Source organism: Lotus japonicus, chromosome 5, assembly GCF_012489685.1.
Source record: "Lotus japonicus ecotype B-129 chromosome 5, LjGifu_v1.2".
Lineage (NCBI taxonomy): Eukaryota > Viridiplantae > Streptophyta > Magnoliopsida > Fabales > Fabaceae > Lotus > Lotus japonicus.
The window spans coordinates 31164071-31186208 of NC_080045.1; the positions used below are offsets into that span (position 1 = coordinate 31164071).

At 39.2% G+C, this 22138-nt stretch overlaps 1 protein-coding gene across 2 annotated transcripts; it reads right to left on the reverse strand.

Moving 5' to 3' along the window:
• Positions 1-223: 223 nt before the first annotated feature.
• LOC130717295 (L-galactono-1,4-lactone dehydrogenase, mitochondrial) lies at positions 224-14378 on the reverse strand. Of its 2 annotated transcripts, none has more exons than XM_057567473.1 (7): positions 13635-14378; positions 12788-13038; positions 10666-10851; positions 1920-2340; positions 1145-1279; positions 663-828; positions 224-575 (listed from the first exon to the last, which is right to left on the reverse strand). In XM_057567473.1, the coding sequence occupies exons 1-6, from the start codon at positions 14304-14306 to the stop codon at positions 670-672; spliced, it is 1824 nt and encodes a 607-aa protein (XP_057423456.1). In that variant the 5' UTR covers positions 14307-14378; the 3' UTR covers positions 224-575; positions 663-669. The 2 variants fall into 2 exon arrangements, with proteins under 2 accessions (XP_057423456.1, XP_057423455.1); XM_057567472.1 differs by having other exon boundaries at positions 1139-1279; positions 13635-14376.
• Positions 14379-22138: the final 7760 nt, after the last annotated feature.

The following is a 22138-nucleotide window of genomic DNA, read 5'->3' on the forward strand; positions in this document are numbered from 1 at the left end:
CATCAACATTAAAGTCAAAATAAAGATCCTACTTAAAGTCTGAAGGATACGAACCCAAATTGTGTGCTCATAGAGAGTAAGATCCTACCTAAAACCTTCAAATGAAAATTCTGGCACAGCATGCCTTATGAAAACAAGAGTGAAGCAATTCATACGTAGCAGATATTTTGTGATTCAGTTTGCCCCTTCTTTATGCTTCCTCTTTGTCACGGAATGCGTAACAGAACGTAAAAAAACAATTTAGCTCTTCATAATAATTACATCAAAATTCGAAAGCTTCTTTGAACAGAAAGTGTATTTATGCCTAAAGGGGAGCAATTCATACAAGTATATCAACAGCATAACTTTTTCTTCCAGATTTACCCCCTTCTTTATGTTTCATCTTCTTGATCGGATGAGTAAAAGCAGAATGCAAAAATCAATTCAGCTATTCCTAAAACAGTACACATCAGAATTCTTAAAGCTTCTTTGAGTTCAAAACGTAACCATGCATGCGATGAGCTAAAAGAATGTGTTGATGTATAATCTTGAGTGAGCCAGATATTTTTTTGCAACCCGAAGTTCCATATGTGTGGCTGCAGTCATCAATTTGAAAGTTGAAGATATACAACATTTTAATTAAAAAAAAAAAGGAAAAAGAAAGGTTTAGACAAATAACCAACCCAGAATTTATATGGTTTCTGATTGTAGGAAGAGCTTTTCCAACATGTTATTTGAAAGGACCCTATTTGGATCCAATTCCTTTCTAGCCTTATTGTATGCATCCACAGGAAACCGCTTTCTTAGCCTTCCTTGCAGAGCCGCAAGCTCCTCCTTGTCCTTTGGAACCTAGAGAGAAGATAATATGCACAGAAGTATAAGATACACCTTTAACACCTGAGCTGGTATTTAGAGTCCAAGTATAAGATGAACAATTTACAGGTCAGCTACAACACAAACCCTATATACGAACAAGACCGTATGCACTTATTTGTGTGCTTGCATGCGCATACGAAGGAACATAAGCGCAAGAAATCATGTAGGAAACGTAAAATTAGTAAGGGCAAATATCTAATTAACGAGATTACGGCCATAATTGGTATCTCGGATCCAAATACCATATCGAGATTACGACCATAATTAAGTGCTTAACAGTTACCTCAACCTTTGCCCAGTGTTCATAGGCAGAGTAATGATCCCATAATTTTGCCTGACTCAGATGCCTGTAATGGAAGAATTCTTCCGTAATATCTTTTCTTTGACGAGCATCCATGGTAGGGAGGTACATGATTATACCAACCTGAAACACAATCAGAGTCATAGCTGTCCACTGATATCTTCGAAACAGTATGATAACACTAAATTTTATGGAAGAAGCCAGGGTTATATTTCAATTTATCAAAAAACTTGAAACAATAGGTAATGAAAGACTATATAAAAAATAGTTGACCAAAAGTAATGTCAAGTAATAGATTTAATGCCTTTTATTTTCCTTCAAATAAGTTATCTTTGTCCACCACAAAAATGCATGTCTGTAAAAGTCGAAGTTTTAGCTTTTAACAAAAAATTCATTTCATCTTTTTTTTTATAAGCTGCTGGAATTTTCAAATGCCACCAGAACCCGCAAAAGTTTCTTTATGCATACGGACACAATTTAAGAAAAGAACGAAGCTCAACCAAACATGCACTTAGGCTAGATCAAAAGAACATCAGATGTCTCAGAAACAAAGTACACTTTTTAAACAATAACTATTAGGAACATCAAGAAGCTCAGGCACGTCAACTTTTGTCAACTAAAGTCTAAAGCAGAATAAACACCAAAATAAACATAGTGCTAAATTCAATAAATTTGACTATATAATACCAGTTTACCCGTCCTGGCATAAGACAAAAGAACTTAGAAATATATCTAATGTTCATTCAGGATAGAATTAAATTACCCATGAAAATATATCATCCTCTGATGGGCTTGAAGCAGGACTCAAGGGACTCCTGCTGCTAGATGTCCATCGCTGCTCAATTGGAGCAGGTGCTGGTATCTCTTCTTTCTCTATAACTTGTTTCAGCTCTTCAATGTATTCAAGGTCTTTCATGCTTGGCTTTGCTAGTTTTCCAGCAGGGAAGCATGTTTCTGATACCCACTGTTGGCCTCCACAATCAAAGCCCAATATTTCATCACTCCATCCAACCCTATATCCTTCTGACTTCTTCCAGAATTCAGCCTCAGCTTGATTAACCTTGATGATGTGATTTTTATTGAGAGGATCTAGGGCTATTAGCTTATCTCTCAATTCTGTAAAAGAAAGCTCATCTATATTTTGTTCACCATCATCTGTTGATTTAACCCTAGACCCTTCTACTCTGTAAATAAAAAAAAGAACTCATGTGACTTAAACAGAAACTTTAACATGGTGACAGTAAAATAATAACACAAGTAACTAAAGAAATAAAAGAGAACGAAAAACTGAGAGCAGGCCATTAAGAGAAAAGGTCTGCAGTATGGTTATCTAGTCAAATATATGGTATGTGGGGGTTGTAGTTTTGGGGTTGGTAGTACATTAAAAAATCAATATAAAATACACTGTAATTTTATCATGCAGATTCGTTCAATGCAAACAATTCTTTCTCTCATCAATTTTAAATTTCGGTATCAAGAGCCTATTCGGCTATTCCTAATCGGAATTTTTTTTCACCAAAATCCACCATGGAGATCCTTTCCCTACTTTTGTGCAGTCACCACCCACACCAGTGCGAGTGACTCCTCTTGAAGCTGTTGCTGTTGCATCGTCTTCTTCTCTGTCAACCAGGGCACCGATTACATTCTCCTACAGCATTTCCAAAAAGATGGATGATTAGAATTTCCTTCCTTCGAAGCAACAAGTAGAACATGTAACCATAGGCCACCAGTTGCATCTGTTCTTTGTGAATCCAAAGATTATGCCCCGATTTAATACTAAATCTTATTGAGATTCATGTTTAGTCAGTGATGCATATCTTGTTTGCGAGCAACTAGATGCTCTCCTTCTTGCTTGGCTTCAGTCTTCCCTGTCCAAGCAAATTCTAACAAAGATGATCGGATCTAGACATGCTTATCAGCACTGGGTTAAGCTTCATACTAATTTTCATTCACAAACTGAAACCAAAGCTAGGCAACTCCAAACAGAGCTTCAAAATACAAAGCTTGAAAATCGCATAACATAACAGGTGATTTCCTTCTGCAAATCAAGTCAATCTCTGAATCGTTGTGTTCCATTTGTGATCCAGTTAGTGGAAAGGAGAGGATTGATATAATTCTTGAAGGTCCATCAGAGTATGAATCTATAGTAAATTTGTTGAATATCAGTGGCATACTTTAAAGATTAACTATCAATGATATTGAAGCTCTTCTTGCTCAAGAAGTAAGCGTATAGAAGAACAGGAAAGCTTCTGATTTTTTTTTGTAAATCTGACTCAATCCACTCCTTCAGCAAACACAAATCATGTGGCTCAGCAAGTCAATACCACCTATGGAACGTCTTTTTATAATTTTGGCTCTCATTTTAATGGTGGCATAAATGTTAGCACTCGAGGACGTGGACTTGAACGTGGAGGTCATGGCAGAGGCAGAACTGGTGTGCAGGGTCAAGTTTGCTTGAAACATGGTCATGATGCATCAATCTGTTATCACAGATTTGATCAATATTTTACACAACAACCACCTTCTCTTCAACAACAATATTGATCTCAGCAATCAAATCCTTATCAGTGGAACCAAACACAACAGGTCAGGCCATCACAACTTCAGTCAAGACCTCCAGCAGCTCTAGTTCATGCCTATCAGCCTCAACAGTCTTTCTGTCAATCTGTTCCAGCTGCTAACACTTCACAGCCACATTCCATGGTTGTCAATACACCAACCAATAATACTGCTGCCACTTGGTTTCCAGTTTCAGTGCCTCATATCATGTGACACCTCCTGCTCAAAATATACAGCAACTGGAACCACTTGAAGGACCTGAAAAGATCTATAGGTAACAGTCATGGCCTCTGTATTAACTCTCAAGGTTCCACACATTTTTCCTCACCTTTCAACTCATTACTGTCTTTCACCTAAAATAAACCTCTTCATGTTCCTAAAATAGGTAACAGTCATGGCCTCTGTATTAACTCTCAAGGTTCCACACATTTTTCCTCACCTTTCAACTCATTATTGTCTTTCACCTAAAATAAACCTCTTCATGTTCCTAAAACTACAAAGAATTTTTATGTGTTATCCAATTTGCCAAAGATAACAATATTTTCTTCGAGTTTCACCCATCTTTTTGTGTTGTTAAATCTCAGGAAACTAACGAGTGTTTCTGCATGAAACATTACGACCAGATGGCCTCTACAGACTTCCCAATTTACTGACCAGTACACTACAGCAACGAACTTATGGTCATTCACCTTTATCTGTAAAAAGAGTTTGTACTCATTATAATTCCGTCAAAACTTGGCACTCCAGATTAGGTGATCGAAATCTTAATACTCTCAAAATTGTTTTGCAGTCTTGTAATATGCCTATACCTAATAAGAAAAATGCTAGCAACACTTTCTTTTCAACAATCTCATTAATTAGTCAAAATTCAAGTGGGGTCCACTAAAAAATATGGGTCCCACTTCCAATTTAATGGGACATACATGAAATTCAACCAATGAAGGACAAAGTGTTGAAAAGAGTGTGTTAAAGTGAGTGTTGCTAGCACTCATCTACCTAATAAAAGTTCTTTATAATTTAACTCTGCTTGCTGTCTTGGTAAATCACATACCTTCACATCTACAATTCAGCATATAATTCTCCTTTAGAGTTGGTGGTGGATAGTGATCTCTGGGGACCACCGGACCAGCCCCCTTTACTTCTACTAATGGTTTCACCTATTGCCTATTCTTTGTAGATGCTTACACAAGATCTTGGCTATATTTGCTTAAGGCCAAATCTGATGTATTTTCTGTATTTCAGCAGTTCAATGCTATTGTGAAACACAGTCTAGTGCCAAACTTAAGGCACTTCAAACTGATTATCGAGGAGAATTTCATCCTTTTCCAATTATCTCAAAGAAAATGGTATCAGTCATCATCTCATATGTCCCTCCTACACACTACCAAAACTGGTGTTGTGGAAAGAAAATTTGAAAACATCGTAATTTGTAGATTTGGGCCGCACCCTTTTCCTCACAAATTTTGGGATCATGCCTTTCTTCCAGCAGTGTATCTCACCAATAGGTTACCTAGCAGCTCTATTGATTTTTAGGTACCTGTTAAGAAATTGTTTCATCGTTACCTAACTATAACTTTCTTTGTATCTTTGGGTGCTCATGCTTCCCTTTACTTAGACCTTACAACTCTCATAAATTTCAATTTCCTTCACAGGAATGTGTCTTCCTAGGATATTCAAGCACAAAATGGTTATAAATGTCACACACCTGAAGGTAAATCATTATCGGAAAGGATGTTGTCTTCAATGAAATGCAATTTCTTTACACTAAACAATTTTCCATTCTTTCTTCTAATTATACATCAACTTTCTCTACACCTCCCTCTATTCCTCTACATTTACCTACTTCCCCACCTCCACAGATCACTACATCAAATTCTAATTCTCCTAACACATCATCTCCCTCCACTTCATCTTCTCAATCTGTTTCTACTGTTCCTTGACCTAGTTCTCCTCCACATGATTCCCATCATGTGATTACTGGATAAAATATACTGTGCATAACTAAGCCTTGGTTACAACCACTTTACTTCTCACTCATGTGAAACCTAATACAGTTAAACAAGCCTTGGCTGAACCACATTGATTTGCAGCAATGGAAGAGGAATTTGATGCTCTGCAAAGAAATTCTACTTGGTCATTGGTACCTTTACTTCCCAATAGGGAGCCTGATAGAAACCTGATTTTTATTGATAGAAAAACCCTAATTCCCAATTGGGACTAGGGAGAGATACAAGAGAGAGGGATACCAAACACCCTTCCAAGCCTAAGAGAGAACCACTTCTCTCTCTAACCCAATCCCTAAACTGAATAACAAGATACTCACTCACTCTTATTTATAGGCTACAAGCCTCATGAACCTTCTAAATAATCCCTTATCAACTACTTACAATACCTATCTAAACCCGTGTACCTATCAATACTCCCCCCCTGAAAATTCACCTTGTCCTCAAGGTGAATGACACATGACAAGCTACATCATGGAACAACTATCCAAACAATCCAAAAGGGACAAGTACAGCTTCAACCAGGATCCCACAGCCTAAAGCAAAGAGTCCACAACATGTATGACTTCGTGAAAATGTTCACTGGGCTGCTGAAACGAACTCTGCCCAAGTCCCATTGCTGGAGAAACATTTTACAAATAAGCCAACTGCTGCAAGCAAGTTGAAGAAGCAGGGTAGCAGCATCTTCCAAAGCAAAACCAGATACGAATGAGTGGGTAGGCATCTTCCCATAACAAGCCCACAAGTTCTCAAATTGACCACTACTTGAATCAGCACTATAAATCAACTCTCCTCCATGTGACCCAAACTGGAATAAGTTCCAACTTTCACACATATGTTGATACTTCCAATTATGCTCCTGCCCCCAAACCCAGATATAGAACACAGCACTTTGACAACCCAAGCTTTGAAAACTAGCATCTAATTCAATGGAAGCATTAGATTGACAAGACATAGTAGCACTTGGTTGCCTATGAATTAGAAGTTCTAGAACTAAATACCACTCCAACTTATAGTTTTGCTCCTTTTGTAAAAAGTCAGCCATGTATGATGTGTTGAGCCAATCCCTGGAACAATTGAAATAAATTCTCAAGCCATTTCCATACACAGTACCAGTATCAGCTTGAAAAGTGTGAAGACACCCAAGGAATGCAATGTGGCCACCAATCTGCTGAGTTTGACACATAAAGTCCAGATCATTCCTGGCTGTTACTACCTCTCCAGCCAAGACTAACACGTGTTCTTCTCTTCTGCCAATAGGAAGTAAAAACTGGTAAAACAACTCTTGTGCTGAAATACTTCCACTCACCTCATGGCCAACTTGGTCAAACAGTTGACCCCAAGTGTGACTTCCTCTGCCCTCCCTGCTCTGCACACGAGAATTCTCACCGCCACGCCACTCGACACAAGCAGCGGCACCAAGGCAGAGCTGTGGCCGCTCAACAAACCCACCATACCAAACAAATCCGGTGGTTCCGTTGGTGACCATTTTTCCTTGTCGATTTAATGACCCGATCCACCCATTCAACGACCCTCCCACATGCAACGCTCTATCCACGATGTTCGGCGGTTTCGGCGGCGGCCGTTTGAACGATTCCATCTTCTTCAACGGAAAACCGTGGCTGCCCGAACGCGGTTGCCGGAGCTCCGCCTCTGACGTCACCCTGGCCTTTCCTATTTTCAGCGCCGGTGGCCGGAGATGGATGTGTTTCTCCATCGTTGGTTGCTGATGGACCTCCCATCCGAACTTCTCCCAACCATCTCTTCCTTCAACCTCTGTATCAAAGGTCAGGTTTTTCTCTGCCATTGATGCGGTCCTCGATTCCTTCTGCCACTCCTCCTCTGTTACTCGATTGTCCTCCGCTACTTCAAGGTTGAGTTGCATCATCTCAGAGGTGAAAAACCCCTCTGTTTCAGACGCTTGCTCATCCACCGTAGCGCCTCCCTCTTCTTCCGCCGCTGTTTCCGATTCATCCTCTGTTCCACGATCGACTCGCTGAATCGCCACCGCTATGGCTTTCTCTGTCTCCGCCGAATCAAGATTGGGTCTGTGCGGCGCTGCAAACTCCGATGGCCTCTGAAACACCTTCGCTGCCGCTCTCCTTGTCTCATACACAGCCTCTGATTCTCTCCTTTCTTGGTCAATAAGAATGGCTTTGTGAATAACCTCAGAAAGAGAGTGAAGTTCATAGGATTGTACCTCTATCCGGATTTCTTCCTTCAATCCCTTCAAGAAAGTGCCATTCACAAATTCTGGATCAATTTCTCTGAGAGCACCCACGTACTTCTCAAAATCTTTCACATAATCTTCCACCGTTTCATCTTGCTTCAGAGCAAGAAGCAACTCAAATGGATTCTGAATCTTTGAGGGATACCAAACACCCTTCCAAGCCTAAGAGAGAACCACTTCTCTCTCTAACCCAATTCCTAAACTGAATAACAAGATACTCACTAACTCTCACTCATATTTATAGGCTACAAGCCTCATTAACCTTCTAACTAATCCCTTATCAACTACTTAAATACTTATCTAAACCCGTGTACCTATCAGAGCCAATTAGTTGTCAATCGGTCTTCAGGTTAAGTAAAATCAGGATGGTACTATAAAGTGAAGCAACTCAAATGGATTCTGAATCTTTGAGGGATACCAAACACCCTTCCAAGCCTAAGAGAGAACCACTTCTCTCTCTAACCCAATTCCTAAACTGAATAACAAGATACTCACTAACTCTCACTCATATTTATAGGCTACAAGCCTCATTAACCTTCTAACTAATCCCTTATCAACTACTTAAATACTTATCTAAACCCGTGTACCTATCAGAGCCAATTAGTTGTCAATCGGTCTTCAGGTTAAGTAAAATCAGGATGGTACTATAAAGTATGAACAAATATAAGGCATGGTGATAGAGTGGTGTTAGAATTGTAAGTTAGAACCACACACCACCACAAAACCTTAGGCTCAATGGGTGTGTGTGATCTTTATTATATATACACTTGTACACTAGCTAATCTACCCAATGTGGGACTTCTTTGAGTCTCCACTTGGTATTCTCTAATAGTGGTGATTAAACCACCTGTCAAGAAAGTGTATTCTGGAAGACAAAAGGGAAATGTGGTGGGCTCTTAACCTGTTTACCAGGTCCCTATAACTAGTTGATGTGATTAGTAGACTGAGTGGAAACTGGCAGAGTAGGTAATAAGTGTAACTGTCAGTGTCATTCCAATTTCAGTTAGTTAATTAAAGGGGGAGAAGGTAGGGGAATAACTATCTTTTAGTCAGTGTTGTTCGGAGAGATTCTGACCTCTCAAATTGTGAGAAGTTGTAATTGCTTTCTCTGTTAATAATAATCATTCCTCTCTCTATTCTTCTGTTCTAGCTCTTCCTAAACCCTAAATCTCTGGAATACTCTTCTATTCAAGAAGTTATCAGGCTCCATGGATTTCCAGCCACTATTGTCTCAGACCGGGATCAGGTTTTTATGAGTTTAACTTGGAAGGAGCTTTTTAGGCTGTCAGGGTCTCAGTTGAGATATAGTTCTGCCTATCACCCACAAGCCGAAATGATCAATAGGTGTTTAGAAACCTATCTGAGATGCTTTTTGGGGATAAACCGAAACGGTGGTCTCTCCATTTGAATGGGGCTGAGTTTTGGTTCAATACCAATTATAATGTGTCTTCTCACATGACTCCTTTTCGCTTGCTGTACGGTCGAGATCCTCCTCTCTTGCTTAAGGGTACTACTATTCCATTCAAACTGGAGGCAATCAATGTGTTGCTTAGGGATAGAGATGCTTTATTGGCTGAGTTGAGGTCCAATCTGCTGAAGGCCCAGAACCAGATGTGCAAGTATGCCCATACTCACGGGAGGCCAGTGGAATTTCTGGTTGGGGATCTAGTGTTCCTCAAGTTGCAACCTTGTAGACCACAATCTTTGGCCAGGAGACTCAGTGAGAAGTTAAGTCCCAGATTCTATAGGCCTTGTGAGGTGATGGAAAGGATAGGTGCAGTGGCTTATATTTTAAAATTACCAGATGATTGCCGGCTCCACCCTATTTTTCATGGGTCTATCCTCAAGAAGGTGGTGGGGACTGGGGTTAAGGTTCAGCTCTTACCTAGTGCTTTGACTGCTGACCAGGAGCTTCAAGCGGTTCCAGCAGCTGTGCTTGATATCAGACGGCCTACAGATGGTGTTGCTGAAGTCCTTATCTAGTGGCATGACTTACCTGACTGAGAATAGTTGAGAAGATTTTCAAATGTTTGATCATGTTTTTCCTTCCTTCCACCTTGAGGACAAGGTGAGACTTTTAGGGGGTATTGATAGAGAGGTGATTAAACCACCTGTCAAGAAAGTGATTCTAGAAGGAAAAAGGGAAGGTGGTGGGCTCTTAATCTATTTACAATGTGACTATTACTAGTTGTTGTGATTAGTAGATTGAGTGGGAACTGGCAGAGTAGGTAAGTATTAAGTAACTGCCAGTGTCATTCCAATTTCAGTTAGTTAATGAGAAGGGGGAAAAGGTAGGGGAATAACTACCTTTTGGTCATTGTTGTTTGGAGAAATTCTGACCTCTCGAATTGTCCGAAGTTGTAATAGCGTTTCTGTTAATAAGAATCATTCCTTTCTCTACTTTTCCGTTCTAGCTCTTCCTAAACCAAATCTCCGGAATACTCTTCACATGGTTGGTTGCCAAAGAGTATCTCAGTTTCATCAAAGAGGCATAGACGATAAATTCATTCAGTCTTTCTAATTCTACCTCTCAATGTAAGTTACAAATAAGTGTACCCAATTGCAGCAATAGGATAGCCAGAAACAGCTTCTATTAGCCTTTATTTGGTAAAAAGGACTCATACCAATAGTTTTCTCTAATATCCAGACAACTTTAGTAATTCAAAGTCAAAATAAATAGATAAATCATACAATCAATAAAGAAGGTGTAGTTATACCTGTATTTCTGGAGGGACTCCTTATAAAGGTCGCGCACATGCTGTATGGCCTCATCTTTAGTATATTTTGGCTTGAATTTGGGAGGGCCTTTCCACTTTGAAACAGGATTGCATCTCACAACCACGACAGAGTCGGTATAAGGGATATGAAGGTACTTCACATGCTTATTCTCAGATAGCAATTTCCTGCATAAGATAGCAAAGGGATAATTTAAATCTTTGGAGGAAGGCACAAGTGTAAGATAGTACCAGGAAGTTTATATTAGAGCAAACACAAATTTTGGCACAAATTTTGGCCATCCTAAGATAAATGTAATATCATATTAGAGCATCATTTAGCAGGACATCCAATTGGTCAATCAATGATAACTACTGCTTTCAGCCTCATTATTCAAAGACAAATTTGAGGTCATTTTGTGGACCAATTTTGTTAAATATATCTTCGATGAAAGATTTGTAATATTTATAAATAGAGAAACAACGTGTTGCTATTTATTTAAAAGACTTAGCTGGAACCCCCATTTATTATTTGTTTAAAAGAAAGCTTTGGTATGTACCCAATATTGGTACAGCTCAAAAAATGAAGTATGCTTCAAAGCCATTGCCTCACTGCAGGACCTATTTCGATGTTTACTCTAATTATTAGGCTTAAATATGTTGGATGCCCCTCTAAAATAAGGCTTCTTTGGTTTAAGCCCCTCTAAAATATTTTTGTGGGAATACACCCCTATTGTGAAAATAATACCCAGCTTTTGGCCCCTGCCGTTTACTTCCGTCAGTTAAGTGCTGAGACAGTTAACAGAAGCTGACGTGGCAAACTAGTTTTGCCATAAATACATCTGACTAAGCAGCCATGATGGAATTCCAGTTTTTTTTTTTTTTAAATTCCCCCAAATTAAAAACCCTAAACTGTCGATGGTTGAGAAGAAGATTGGAGAAGAAACAAGAGGATCTGGTCGAATGTGAAGAAGAAAGAAGAAGAGCAGGTCGAAAAGCATGAAGAAGGTGAACAATGGCAGCGCAGAGAAGAGGGAAACACCAATTCGTTCCTTGTCATCTTCTTCGTCCTCATCTAGCCTCTCCAACTGTTGCTTGGAATTTTTTATTGCTTGCAATTTAGAAAGGCAGCAATTTAGCATTAACTTTGTTAGCCAAATTTATATGGGATGACAATAGGAACCTGTAAACTTGATGAACAAAAATTTTAAAATTGAACAACACCATTATGCGTGTAGTCCTAATGTCTTTCTTACTTTTACTTTTCTTTTAATATTTGGAGCCTTCATATTTTTATCAAGCTTTCCCCTAAATCTGCAAGCTTTCCCACTTAATTTTCCTAAATTAGTTTAAACCCTGCTATCTGCAATTTCCCCTTTGCTGTAATTTTAATTGATAATTTTTGCATAATGAGCAAAAATGTTACTGCAATACTGCATCATCAGAGGAACTTTTGCAAGATGAAGGGGAGCACTGGAATGCTACAGTGAAAGAGAAGTTTGATGCTGAATTGAAGAAATACAAGGGTGAATTGAAGAAATATGAGGCTAAATTGAAGAAGGTAGAGGCTGAAAGAAACAGAGATAAGGTAGAGGCTAAATACAGAGTGGTTTCTAACGTTAATTAGGGATTGGGTTTTAATTTAGGGGTTAAGTTTTGGGGATTGGGTTTTTAATTTAGGGATTACGGTTGGGGATTTAGTTAGGGTGTTTTTTTATTTTATTTAAAAAATATGTAATTCCACCTAGGTTGCCACATCAGCTTCCGTTAACTGACTCAGCACTTAACTGACGGAAGTAAACGGCAGGGGCCAAAAGCTGGGTATTATTTTCACAATAGGGGTGTATTCCCACAAAAATATTTTAGAGGGGCTTAAACCAAAGAAGCCTTATTTTAGAGGGGCCTCCGACATATTTAAGCCTAATTATTATTATTATTATAGCCGTGGGAAGTAAAGTTAGCATGTTCTTGATCTTAGTTCCATGTTGCAAGCAAAAGATTGATTTTGAAACTAATGTGATAATGGTAATGTCTTATCTTTTTCGGAAACAATGACGATACTAATTACTGAGAATATTTGCCAATTAATTGAAGTGAGCAAAAAATAAAAACCTCCAGCAATTACTTGTGGTTTTTCTTGATTTCATCCATGGATGAGACAATTGTGTGCTCCACAAGCTCCTGTCGATCAACACACTGAAGGGTGACTTCAGCCACAACTCCAAGTCCCCCAAGACCGCAACGAGCAAGATAAAACAGCTCAGGATCTTTCTCTTTTGAGAGCTCTATTGTCCCCTTGGCAGGGGTGACCAGCTTCATGGCAATCACTTGTTCATCAATAGGAGGCAATCTTGCACCAGTGCCATGTGCACCAACCTAAAGCACATGAATGCAAAGAGGAAGGAATAGTTTATATCACCGATGATGGAAGGAATAAAATTCTGTTCACTAAAGCAAAAGTAAGAAAACTTAAGAGAAGGCAGATACTTATTACTTCCTTTTCAATCTAACATTTACGCATTTCTCAGCAAAAACCAAAACTCAAACAAATGCTCACAACACCAATTCTTTTTCCACTAGGTGGGGGTAAGCTACCTCTATCATGGATTAAAATGACAAATATAACAAAATTCAAAGAAAGAATATTGTCAAATAACCAATTAACCCAAAAGCTTAAGCTGTTGGGTAAGGGCTAAATGAATGGTTTTATATTATATTCTAACACGCCCCTCACGCAAGAGTCATTTGGGCTTGAAGCGTGGATAAATGCACAGCCCACCTACCATGTGCTTAAATTCCACTTTTTAATTAGAAGGTGAGGGAGCAAGCATCGAACTCTAGACCGCTAAGTAATAGAGGCTCTGATAATATTTCAAACAACTAATTAACCCAAAAGCTTAAGTTGTTGGGTAAGGGCTAAATGAATGGTTTTATATTATATTCTTACAAATATAAGCAAATAAATGAAAAACCTGAATGATGCCACCAATTTGCTGCTCTCTAATGGAAGCAAAATTCTGCAGTGTAAGGCCATAGTCCTTAATTCCATCCACAAGCTGCTGCACCCTGATCCCAGCCTGGACCGTCACGGTCTTCTTCTGCTTGTCGACGTCCAAGATCTTATCCATGAGGCCTAAATTGACCATGCCGGAACGGGAAAGCCCAATCCCGTTAGGGGAGAGACCCGACCCGACGGGGCGGATGCGGGTCTTGCTGTTGTGGGCCTCGGCCACCACGCGCTGGAGCTGGTCGAGACTGTCAGGCTGGTGGAAATGGCGGGTCTGGACCTCGTGGGTCCCACTCCAGTTGGAGACGGTGTGGAGGTCCTCCGGCAGTGGTGCGTAGCGGAAGATCTGGGCCTTCTTGTGCTTCGCGTCATCTGGCAAGGGGAATGTGAAGTACGTGGCGGCGCCGCAGAAGACGAAGAGGGCGGCGTAGCCTAGGTACTTGCGGGTTTCGGCATCAACGGATGATGATGCGGCGGCGGCGGAGGAGGGGGGTTCCGGGGAAGAGGAAAATCGGCGGAGGAAGGAGGTGGAGGTGGCGGTGGGGAGTGTTCGGAGAGTGTGTGAATTTGAAGGAGTACAGGTGTTGTGATGGTGGACACGGAGGAGGGAACGTCTCAGTGCCAGCGCTCTCAGCATCTCTTCGCCCCAAAGCAGAGTGCAGTAAGAAACTGTGAGACTAACTGAGTGAGCCACTGAGCCTGCAACTTAACTTAGAAGCCAGAAATGAATAGGCTTTAATTGCAAAAAATATTGTGTTTTTTTACCTCCTCCAAAAATTAATTATTTCATTTTTAGAAGTTTATTGTGGAAATTTTTTTTTTCTATTTCGCCACTCCCTTTTTAGACCATCTACAATGGTGTTGAAGTTGGTATGTTTAATGTTGAATTGTGTGTGCAATGGTGTTTATTGTAAGTGTTGAAAGTTGAATTATGGAGAGAGATGATGAAAATGTTAAACGGAGTTGAAACCTGCACCCGGCGCCACGTGGCACGCCCTCGTTGGGCCGCAATAGGCGCGTAGCAGACACGCGCAGACAGGACGCGTGAAGGCGTCAGAGGAGAGAGAGAAAGGTGCAGGTTTGATTGGAACGCGACACGTGGCCATAGCTGATTGGTCCGGCGGATTTCGTTTTTTTCTAATCTTTCCAACTCAATTATTTCACTCAAAAAAAAATTAAAAAATATAATTTTTTTACCAAAATTCATAATTTTTTTTATCTATAAATAGAGATTTGGTTCGTTTGATTTGCACACAGAAAAAAAAAATGAAGTTTTCCACCATCTTATTATCTTTCCACAAGTTTTTAAGTTAAAAAAATAAAATAAATTGTTGTCTATATTTTTTTAAAAAAATATTAAATTGTTAAGTGTTTTAATTTAATTTAAATCAAAAATTTTAATTTTATGTAATCATAAAAAGAAAAATATAAAATTAAATAAAAATATGAAATAAAAAAGTGGTGGGGTAGGATGTTGAATGAAAAACCATTGGAGTGGGTAAAAGTTGAATGAAGTGTTGAATTGGAGAGAGAAGGTGATGTGGAGTGTTGGGAAGAGAAAAAGTGGAGTGTTGAGGGTGTTGAATGTTGAAACCATTGTAGATGGTCTAAGTTGAGGAACATGGCTTGTCCATTCATAGATATAGGGATAAGTTGAGCTCAAAGTTCTTCTCCCTAGAGATCTCTACTTCCTTACACGCAGATTCATTTGCCTTCCAGAATGGTGTCCACCTTTTTTTTTTTTTTTTGATAATGTTCGAGGCATAAGCCCAAGGATCAAGCAAACCTGGGGACCGAGGTCCCCAAAACATCATAAGTTAGTTTACAGAGCAAAAAGTGAGGGATAGTCTCACTATCAAAATAGAAATTCTGGGTGTTGTGACCAAATTTTGCTAGGGAGTCAGCGCAATAATTTGCTTCCCTAAGAATGTGGTCCACCTTATTCCTTGACACATGAGTATACTGTATAGATGTAATATGGGGAAGGTGCATGCTACGATGCCCATAAATTCAAATGAGTGTAAGCTACGGTGGTGGCATGTACCAATGATATCTGTACACTTGAGATAACATGGAAAAGTAAGTGCAGATGCATACTGGACACTGATTTACACTATTTACATTATGACCCAGTTAAATTTTAGTTTACTAAATATGCCCCTTTTTAATAATTATCGCTGTAAAACTAGTTTTTACCACTGTTTATATGATTACAACTTCTATTAGAATGGATAAAGATCAAAAGCCCCTGAAGAACAAAACCATCACCAAAAATCAAACCCAGCTAATGAAACCAAACCAACACCCTCAAATCTAATATGGTAACTTCTCCAAAAATAAAATCAAACCAAAGAAAAGCAAGAAGCGAACTCCGTATCCAAAGCTAGAAGTCCCATTTCCACTTCAAGCAAGAAATCACTGGATCTAGTAAAAGCAAGTAACAAAATTACAAAAGCTACCGTCACCGCCGAAGACAAGCAAATCGAATCCAAAACAACTCAATCTCAAATAGCAGAGCAAGAAACCTACGAAACTAACACCACCGAATCGATTTATAGAGGAACATGAAGATGATGATTTGGTTTCAATTTCAAAGTTAAGAGATCGAGCGAACAAGTTTCAACGATCCCAGATTTGGAGCGAATCACAGCCACCTCCAAAGTCGATTGTGAAATCACAAAAGCATTCAAACCCTGCCTCAGCAAACAAATACGCACCCACCGTCGTCGTAGCTTCAACTGGACCCTCACACAGCGGCGAGTGCATCCTCCGAGGCGACGACACAATCAACAATGATGGTGGCTGCCGAGTAAATGGGGAAGGTGCATGCTACGATGCCCATAAATTCAAATGAGTGTAAGCTACGGTGGTGACATGTACCAATGATATCTGTACACTTGAGATGACATGGAAAAGTAAGTGCAGATGCATACTGGACACTGATTTACACTATTTACATTATGACCCAGTTAAATTTTAGTTTACTAAATATGCCCCTTTTTAATAATTATCGCTGTAAAACTAGTTTTTACCACTGTTTATATGATTACAACTTCTATTAGAATGGATAAAGATCAAAAGCCCCTGAAGAACAAAACCATCACCAAAAATCAAACCCAGCTAATGAAACCAAACCAACACCCTCAAATCTAATATGGTAACTTCTCCAAAAATAAAATCAAACCAAAGAAAAGCAAGAAGCGAACTCCGTATCCAAAGCTAGAAGTCCCATTTCCACTTCAAGCAAGAAATCACTGGATCTAGTAAAAGCAAGTAACAAAATTACAAAAGCTACCGTCACCGCCAAAGACAAGCAAATCGAATCCAAAACAACTCAATCTCAAATAGCAGAGCAAGAAACCTACGAAACTAACACCACCGAATCGATTTATAGAGGAACATGAAGATGATGATTTGGTTTCAATTTCAAAGTTAAGAGATCGAGCGAACAAGTTTCAACGATCCCAGATTTGGAGCGAATCACAGCCACCTCCAAAGTCGATTGTGAAATCACAAAAGCATTCAAACCCTGCCTCAGCAAACAAATACGCACCCACCGTCGTCGTAGCTTCAACTGGACCCTCACACAGCGGCGAGTGCATCCTCCGAGGCGACGACGCAATCAACAATGATGGTGGCTGCCGAGTTTACTAGTTCAGCGACGACGACGTCCAAAAGTCAAAAGCCCCAAATTGCAAGCCCTAATCAGACACAGATGACGGCGATGGTAGGGGTCGACGCAAGCCCTAATTGCGAGCCCCAAGTCGCAAGGCTAAAATGGAAGCCTTCAAGTCTCCAGCGGCGACGGTCGGTGGTTGTCAAGCACGCTCCTTCAGTGGCGACGGCGTCCTCCCTAATTTCCTGGCTTCATGAGATGCGAGAATTTTCTATGTGGGTTCCAAGTAAAAAATTTCACCTGAACCATGGACTAAAAATGATATTTTAAATTTCTTTGGGGCATATTAATAGCTATCATTAATTTTGGGTCATACTTGAAACAATAAATATAATTACATGTGCAACATAGTAAGTGGTCCACATCATTCCGGTAAAATACCCAAAAACAAATTCCCGTACCATAGAATCTGCCTATGGGGAATATACATAGTGTCAATTTCTTTTTGTCCAAATGAGACGAAAATCCAACTCGGCACGACATGTGGCTTTTGTGGCCATCATATGTGCCGCAATCAACGTTTGCACTTATATCAAATTGAAAATGTTTCTTAGTAGCGATGGGAAGATGTCGTTCTATGTTTACCGAAGGCCTCAACCCTTACAAATAAGAACAAAAGGCGGTGGCTCCGATACGGATTTGTTTCATGGCACTTTTTTGGTGTTCATGGAGATATCTTTTACTGTTATTTCTCCTACTGGCATAAACTTCGAAGGTTAAAGCGGGGGGGGGGAGAGGGTGGCGACATGGGGGGAGGTGGGTGGGTAGTGAGGGAGGTGGAGACGGTGGGAGAGGAGAGGAGGGTGGGGGAGATAAGGAAGTGTGAGGTGTCCATCTTAGGTGGAATAAAAAATTTAAAATAAATAACGTGTCGCGCGGAGTTGGATTTTCATCTCATTTGGATGTAAAATTTAAAGTGAGAGACTATAAACAAAACTGATTGTTTTGGATGGACAAAAAAAATATTGTAAGGACTAAAAAAGAAAATAAGGTATATCCCAAGGACCAAAATTTATTTAAGCCTTTTTTTAATAAATTCAATCTTTCAAAAATAAAATTGCTATCTAATATGTTCTACAAGGCACAGTTAAATGCTATTAGAAAAACTACTATCAATCAACCTATGTGCGGTCTGTAAGACCCCGAATTAAATAATTAGATTATTTATTTATTTTCGTCGTGTTGATTAATTAAGTATTTATATTTTATTATTTTATGTTATTTTCATGACTCGAATCCTATTACGAGTCACGAAAACTATTTATATGATAATTAAGTTCACATTATGTTTAAGGATGACACTGTAGTCAGCTTAAGTAATAGCACGAGCCATATTCGCACCCGACTATGGTCGAGAGTGTCCGAAAAAGGCTATATCCGCTCCTAGAGCACTGTTTAAGAGAATTTTAGAATTTAAGGGAGAATAAGAACCTCTAGGTATTTCTCCCATGACCAGTGTTTCGATACGAAACCCTGGATTGTACGCTTGTTAGGTGTTGCTTCCCGGAAGTCCGTCGAAGCTAGACTTTAACTTCTCGAGGACTTTAATTAAGACCCTGAAGGAAGAGTTTTTCTCTTCGGAGCTTCTAACGAAGTTTCCATCCGCGTTATCACAATTCTTTCAGCAATTGCGACATTTCTTCAGAAGGAAGTTTCTTCATCCGACGTCAACTGCAAAAAGTAGTTTTCCAGCGTATTTTGGCCAATACTGCTTTTATATTGTTTCCTTCAATTCTGAGAATTTCATTTTGAGTTCTAGCATTTTGTCGCCAGATATTCACTTCTTATTGTTAGACGGAAGTACCAGAACGACCGGTTTCGGAAAACCTCGAAGTTTACTTTTTCGACGTCCGCTATAAAAGGCGGGAAATGAGAAAATATATCATTTCCTACCAACTAGAGAGAGGCCGCGGGTTTGTAGAGAGAGAGGGAGAGGATTTCTTCGCGAGTTCTTGTCCGATCGACCCGATTTCAGTTTCTTTGGAACGGCAGCGAGGTAATCTTGCTATTCCATACCTTTGTTTCTACTTTCTGTAAGTTTAAACCATGTCTTTCTGTGCTCAAAGTTTGGAGCAAAATGTCAAAATGTCTGATAGCTTTGATTTTTCTTTTCAACTATCTTCCCCACTAACCCAACATGCTATAATCGATGTCGGTTTGTTCGGATTTGCACCGAGTCGCCGTAGATCTGAGTTTTAAAGCCCGGAACCCATTTTCTCTGTGAATTTACTTTTTGATTCAAAAAGTCTTGATCTTGCTTAGTGCCTTTAGAATTAGTTGCTATAAATGCTCCGATCTACGACCCTATTAAATTTGTTTTCAAAGATTTTAATCTTGAGTTTTGAGCTTAAAGTTTGGACCCAAAAGCACCTAGTAGCATAGCAATTTCTAAAAAATTTCCGAGCATTATTTTACCCTAGATTTCACCTAAGAATACCTAGGAATTAATTTAGATCGAAGAAAAGTTTGGGAAACCCTATTCTTTGGTAGTGGCCGAAACCTGTTGGGGTTGTACCGTGTCCAAAAATAATTTTTGGGATTGTAGGGCCTGGTCCATAGCGTAGCCCTCTCTGTTATCGAAATTTTGGCTTTGGTTTCGTGTCATTCCGAGTTCTGTAGCTCGAGTTATGCGCATTTTAGCGAAAACATGTCTTATTGTCCATTGGTGCCTAAATGTCGAACTCTAAAGCTTCAAAAGCTGCTTTTCGGGTTTTGTTAGTGTTATTAGTTGTATTGTTTCTTAGCGACTAAGCAATGATACTTTGCTTAAGGTTTGGAACGAGTTGAGCTGAGGAAAGAGACTTTGGAGCAATTGGTGAGGTTTCACAACTGAGGAGGACGCCCGGGGAACTTGCTGAGTTCGGGAGCTTTATTTTGGATTGGACTGGGATGTTGAGCTTGGTTGGAGAAATTGGCTAAGGTAAGGGTAACTCAGTTTTAGAGCGTCATTGAGTCTTGCATGTATTTATCGCTCTGCATGCGTTTGAGATGAAGGTGTTTAATTTGATTGGCAATTTATTGAAATATTGACATGTTTTGCAATGTTGTATGATTGCTTATTTTGAATATTTTCTGAGGCTTGTGCCAAATGTTTTCTGGAGGCTTTGACCGAGTGAACTTATTGAGACGTGTGTCTCCGTTTTCTGAGAGGCTTCGGCTGTTTACTGGTTTCTGTCATTGAACTGAGTTGGTATGCAATTGAATTGATTTATGTTCGTTGATAATAGGAATAACATGTGGTTACTCCGAATTAATCGTTGGTTTGGGTATTGTTGTTGGCTAACTATGGCATATAGGGATTGAACTTGAAGTGGCAATGTAGTGGCGAAGGTTCCACGTGATTGTCCCGTCCATAGTGGCGTTAAGTGGCAATGTAGTGGCGATGGTTCCACGTGATTGTCCCGTCTTGCGAGACGTTGCTGATCGATCCATATTGGTAGAAGCATATAGTCGCATTATAGGACACTAACATTTAATTATGTTTATATCTGCTTTAATTATATATTGTTGATTATGTTTATATCTGCTTTAATTATATATTTTTAATTATGTTTATATCTGCTTTAATTATATATTGTTGATTATGTTTATATCTGCTTTAATTATATATTTTTAATTGTGTTTATATCTGCTTTAATTCTATGTTGTTAGCTTATTTATCGGAATGTTTTGGAGCTATTGAAGTGACAGTGGAGTGGATGTTTTCACATGACTGTCCCGTCTTTCGAGGCGTTATCAAGTGGCAGTGGAGTTGATGTTTTCACATGACTGTCCCGTCCTTCGAGGCGTTACTTAGTGGTAATGGAGTGAATATTTTCACATGACTATCACGTCTTGCGAGACTTTATTGTTTGATTGATATTGTTGAGGATTGTCGATATCTGATTTGATGTTATATTGTTGAGGATTATTGATATCTGTTTTGTTGTTATATTGTTGAGGATTGTTGATATCTGATTTCAATCTGTTATTATGTTGCTGATATCTGATTAAATCTATGTTGTTGATATCTGATTTGATTTTATGTTGTTGGATATATGTCGTCATCTACTTGAATTAAGTTGCTAGTTTATTTATCATGACATGCAATTAAATTTGAATAGCATGCTTTTCTCTTTTTACGTTGTAGTTGTATGGAGTTAACCCTTTCTGTTTGCTATTTGTTGTTTAGGCGCTTAACGCTATTAGGCGATGAAGAGCCTTCTGGCAATGCTTAGCTATGCTGAGATGGAGGAGGGATAGTAACCGGCGTAGCAAGGATGGAAGAAGCGGTTTAGTTTCCTCTTAGTAGTTTATGCTTTGAGTCTTCTTCGTTATCTGAAAACTCTGCTACTAAAACTCTGTTTTCGCCACTGTTTAAGTGTGCGTACTTATTTTGGAAACTTGCTTATGATATTGTAAGACACTATTATTATATGTTGGGAACGGGTTGTTTAATTAAGGTTATGTTATGGTTTCGAGTATGTTTAGTTTTCCTTCAAAAAAATTATATCGTGTTTTCTTAGGATTATGAAATAGTCCTTAGACTTTGTTAGGTTACTAATGTGACTCCTCGGTTGAGAAATTTGGGGCGTTACACGGTCAGCAATTATAAACCGCTAGTAATTTAAAAAGTTAAAATACATTTCAGAATGTATTTTTCAAAATTTTCAAAATTTTAGATTCAATTTATTTTTCCCGAAATATATTTTCAAAACTACATTTCAAGAATTAGCTCTCAGTAGCTTTTTTGTGGCAATGTTCACTATTGGCAGTCGAAAATCACCAGAAAAATCATGTTCATTGATGGTTAT

Excerpts from the sequence above, each read along its gene's own strand:
- LOC130717295 (XM_057567472.1), bottom strand. The coding sequence starts at position 14,306 with ATGCTGAGAGCGCTGGCACTGAGACGTTCCCTCCTCCGTGTCCACCAT. Across the intron at positions 13,039-13,634 it reads AAATTGGTGGCATCATTCAG|GTTGGTGCACATGGCACTGG; the intron begins GTTTTTCATTTA and ends CATGTGCTTTAG. Across the intron at positions 829-1,138 it reads AACACTGGGCAAAGGTTGAG|GTTCCAAAGGACAAGGAGGA; the intron begins GTAACTGTTAAG and ends TCTTCTCTCTAG.